The 4,679-nt window shown below is 40.6% G+C and overlaps 1 protein-coding gene across 1 annotated transcript in view; it reads left to right on the top strand.

Annotated features, from left to right (window-relative positions):
• Nucleotides 1–4,679, top strand: part of CSUI_010477 (atpase family associated with various cellular activities domain-containing protein) — a gene marked incomplete at its 3' end in the record, with an annotated part of 6,121 nt that overhangs the window by 642 nt on the left and 800 nt on the right. The window contains exons 2-5 of the mRNA XM_068070580.1: nt 1,109–1,253; nt 2,575–2,766; nt 3,127–3,366; nt 4,159–4,377. Of these exons, the coding sequence (XP_067917444.1) occupies nt 1,109–1,253; nt 2,575–2,766; nt 3,127–3,366; nt 4,159–4,377 (796 nt within the window). The remainder of the gene's footprint in view (nt 1–1,108; nt 1,254–2,574; nt 2,767–3,126; nt 3,367–4,158; nt 4,378–4,679) is intronic.

Here is a 4,679-nt window from a genome sequence, read left to right as displayed (position 1 = left end):
TATATATATAGATATATGTATCTCTATAGATCTGTATACATGAGATAGAGCCTTCCCCTCTTCTATAGCTTCTGAATATCTTAGCTCATAAAGACACACATCTAGAAGACCTTCCTCGCAGAATAATTTTCGTTTCTCTTCTCCTTCTCTATAAGACCGTCTAAAAGGTTTCTTTTTCCTAGATAGAGCAGAAGTAAGGTATTTCGTATCAAGAGTAGAATCTAACGCCATTCTCTTAATCTTTTACCCTTGCGAGAAGACCCGAGAGAGAGAGAGATGTGTTTTCTGCCATCTCTCTGATCTCTCAAGGTGGAAAAGACTTTCTTATTTCATTTACTCCTTTATGCTTATTGTAGTCTCTCTTACACTTTGTGGCTCTCCTCATGTATTCTTCTCTCAAAGAAAATCGTCTCTCTTTCTTCTACACAAGAGAAGATGGAGAGAAAGAGCATCTTTTTCCTCCTTCTCCCTGTTAATGTAAAGCATTTCTTTCTATGTTGTCATCGAAGTGTTTATGTCTCAATCTTCTTCTCCCTTCTTCTTCCTTCTTTTTCATTCTCTCATCTTTTGGGTCTACTTTCCACTATTGTCCTCCTTACATACAAGGAAAAATGCTGTCTATACATGCCTTTCGATCTAAACAGAGAGAGAGAGAGAGAAAGAAAGAACTCGCTCTTGTCATATATAGACAGATGTCCGGTGTATGTACACTGGAGATATCCCCTCCATTCTCTTGAATCTCCACCATGCTAGGCTGTCTCTCTCTCTCTCTCTTTCTGTCTAGATCGATACATCTCTACATCTAGATGTGTTTCTGTATGAGAATGCAGAATATCTATATCATACACATATATTTATTTATATCTGTATCTATATATATATATGTATGTATCTGTATATATATCTATATATATATGTATGTATCTGTATATATATGTGTATGTTATATGTCTAGATTTGCAATTGTATCGCGGAGAGGTTAGTTTTTTCTTCTATAGGTTATTCTTTCTTTTTTGTCTCATATGGAGGGCTTCTGTTTCGTCTCTTTTCAAGTTCTTCTTCTTCTTTTCTTCTTCTTCCTCTTCTGTCTGCGTCTTTCCTGCGGCAGACCTGACTATACACCTGAACAGGTGGGAAAGCAGTCTGTGGCGGCGATGTCTCTGTGTATGTGGACTATCGCAATTCAAAAGTATGCAAAGGTCGCAAAGGAGGTGCTACCGAAGAGAGAGAAACTTGCAGAAATGAATGACATGGTAGGGCCGAGGAAAGAAAAGAGATAGAAGGACCAACCTATCTATATACTCATCTCTCTCACTCTCTTGATCTCCTTCTTCTCCCGCGCTTTCTTGACTTTTTCTTTGTCTTCTTTACTTTCTCTTCTCTGCGGTCTGGTCTGCTTTTCTTCTTCTTTCATCTTGCCAAATGTCTTGTAGAATAGACAAAGCAAAGGGACTCCTCTCTAACGTGCGCTCTCTACATACATATGGATAGATAGATAGGTAACGGACAGATAGATTCAGGATAGATAGATAGATATTTGTGTGTATGTACAGCTCCTTTATAGCATTGAAAGGCCTTTCTTTAACATGAAAGAAAAGAAGAAAGCGAAGTTTTCAAAAGAAAGGGAGGAAGAAATGGAGTAGTTGAGACAAGAGGGCGATATGTCTATCTAACGACAGCACGAAACAGGACGAGAACAACAGATATCTCTAGAGGTATTCCATATGTCTCTCCATATAGAGATATATCTCTACATATAGATCTATCTGTATGTATCTTCCATACAGCATCACCATGGTCCTCGCAGTGCTGCAGGCACTGCATGCTGCGTAGTCAAGCTCTTGTCTAGTCTTTCATCTTCTCTGTGTATCCACACGGACATCTAAAAAGAAAGAAAGAAATAATGAAAGAAAGAAAGAATGAAAGAAAAGTGTGTGAATGTGCATGTCTGAACGCGTGCACGTAGGTACCTTTTTTGTCGTCTACATAGGTGGTAGATAAGAATAGCTTTAACATGGATATGAGAAAGATAGATCCTGTCTTCACACATGCCATTCATTCTCTCTACAGATCATTACGATAAAAGCTTCTTTCTTCTCTTCTTCTCTCTCTCTATTTGCATCTCTCATCTCTTCTTTAACTTCGTTTCTTCTCTCAAGAGAAATCTCTTTTTCTTCTTCTTTTCTCTTTCTCTCTCTCTCCCTTCACTCTCTCCCTCTCTGTCTCTGCCTCTGTCTCTCTTGCTTTCATTCCTCTCTCTCTCATCCCCTTCCCGTCCCTCTTTCTATTCTCACGACAACGAGCTGCTCTCATCTATCTCTCTCTCTATCTCTATCTCTCTCTACCTCCATCTATGTCGATAGAGAGAGATAGAGATAGACGGAGATAGAGATAGACGGAGACAGAGATGGAGAGAGCCTAAGCCCTAAACTCTCTCTCTCTCCATCTCCATCCATCTCTATCTCCATCTATCTCTCTCTCTCCATCTATCTCTATCTGTCTGAATAAGATTCTATTCTTCTTTCATCTATTTCTTCTTCTTCTTCTCCCCCGGGTTGTGTGGGGTGACTGCAGCTTGAGAAGGCGAATGCGCAGTTATCTCGTGCACAGAATCGCTTGGACTTAGTCATGAAGAAAGTCCGAGATATGGAAGAAACTCTTGCCAAGCTTAATGAAGAAAAAGAGCATCTTATCCGAGAGACCACTCTATGTGAAGAAAGACTAAAGAGGGCTAGTATTCTCACCTCCGGACTCGCCAATGAAGAGGTAAGAGAATTAAGGATAACGAGAAGAAAGAGAAGACAAGAAAAGAAGAGATCTTATTCTTCTGGATGACAAAGGAATAGGGTAGTAGGAGGTACCTTCACTCTTCTTCTCTCTCTCTAGTAGGGGGAGAATAAACAAAGACCCAGGCGAATGGAAAGAGTCGAGAAATCTCTCATTCTCATTGTGATGCTTATCCTTACGGTAATTTTGACTACGTATGTTCTCTTTTCTTCTTTTTCTTTCTTTCCGAAGACTCCTGTATCTTTCTCTTTCTCTCTCTGTATGTGTATCTAACTAAGTAGGTAGGCATGTATATGTCTTTACGTGGCGATGGAGATGTGTATGTGTGTATGTCTGTAGACAAGATGGAAAAAGACTATTTCAGTCCTAGATAGTCAATTAACTTCCGTCGAAGGAGACGCCTTCTTAGCTGCGGCGTCCCTATCTTATCTCGGAGCTTTTTCGGGTGTATATCGAGATCGCATGCAAGCTGAATGGATGAAATTTCTCACGGAAGGTGCCAAGCTGAGCTGCACGTCCTCTTTTCAACTTACAGAATTTCTGTCTGATCCGATAGAGCTCAGGGACTGGTGTCTACAGGTAAGAAGTTCAATTAGAGAAGAAAGAAGATTAAAGAAGACGGAAAAAGGACGGGAGGATAGAGAACCTCGATTCTCAGAGAGAGACAGAGAGAAATAGATAAAGACCTGTTTATGGAAGAGAGGATAAGGGAGAGAAAAAAGACGAAGAGACCATGTGTGGGTACAGGGATGAAGAAATAAAGTGCAGAGGTCTATTCTTAGATAGAGAGAAAGAGAGATATAGAAGGATGTACATAGCAAAAAAGAAAGGATATACATAGGTAGATAGTAGACGAGAAGAAGAGACGACCTCCTTTTATGTGAATGGAGAGGAAAGGCCGCGGGAGAAGATACGCTGGGGTGTACATACACCAGCAGGAAACGAAGTCTTTACACCTATGTGAACGTATGTACGTCTGTACAAGGAGAAGAGAGTTGGGCTCCTCAACTGCAGCTGGATGGCACGAGAAAGAGAAACACACGCATGCACGAAAAGCTCTTCATGAATCTGGAAAAGGGAGAGAAAGAGATTAAGAGGGAACGAAGCTGTGAGAGGTGTGGTGTACATACAGTAGACAGAATTGTCTATGAGTGTATGTAGGTGGGAATGTCCTACCGTGTATACCAAGAAACACCTATAGACACTACGGTGTATAGACAGAGCGAGAGAAAAGCCGACGTGTAGACAAGATAAATAAATAGATAGACAGATGTGAATTGGCATCGCAACGAAAAAAGACTTCTTATGTCTCTCTCTCTGTCGATCCGGCACCTCCATTTCTCTCTTTCTTTCTTTCTTTCGATTTCTCAGGGTCTACCTGACGATCCTATCTCTTTAACCAACGGAGTTCTCGTGTCTTACGTAGCGACTAAGCTTGATCGATCGCCTCTTTTGATTGATCCCCAGCAGCAGGCGAAGAAGTGGATCAAAAATAAAGAAGCAGAAAGCAATCTCCGACTTCTCTCTCTTACTCATCCCAAGTTGCAGAACATACTCTCCTCTGCTATACGCCTAGGCCAGCCTGTCCTTGTAAGCTCTCTCTCCTTCTTCTCTTACCGTCACATCTTGCTCTTGTCTCTTTCATAGCATAGAGCTGTATATGTACGTATCTCCGTATCTATATCGGTACATATCTCTATGTATATATACATTTGTATGTGTAGACAGGGGGAGTTCGTGTATCGATGAATGCATGTGCTGATTTGCTAGTGGAGACAAATGGATGTCTCTCTATCTATATACGAAAAAAGAGACATATTCATATATAGACATACAGATGTATAGACCTATAGAGCTGGAGTTCTACACTGTCCTACATATATATATATATA

This window comes from Cystoisospora suis (assembly GCF_002600585.1).
Source record: "Cystoisospora suis strain Wien I chromosome Unknown contig_7554, whole genome shotgun sequence".
NCBI classification, from domain to species: domain Eukaryota; phylum Apicomplexa; class Conoidasida; order Eucoccidiorida; family Sarcocystidae; genus Cystoisospora; species Cystoisospora suis.
This window is presented reverse-complemented; position numbering and strand designations above follow the sequence as displayed.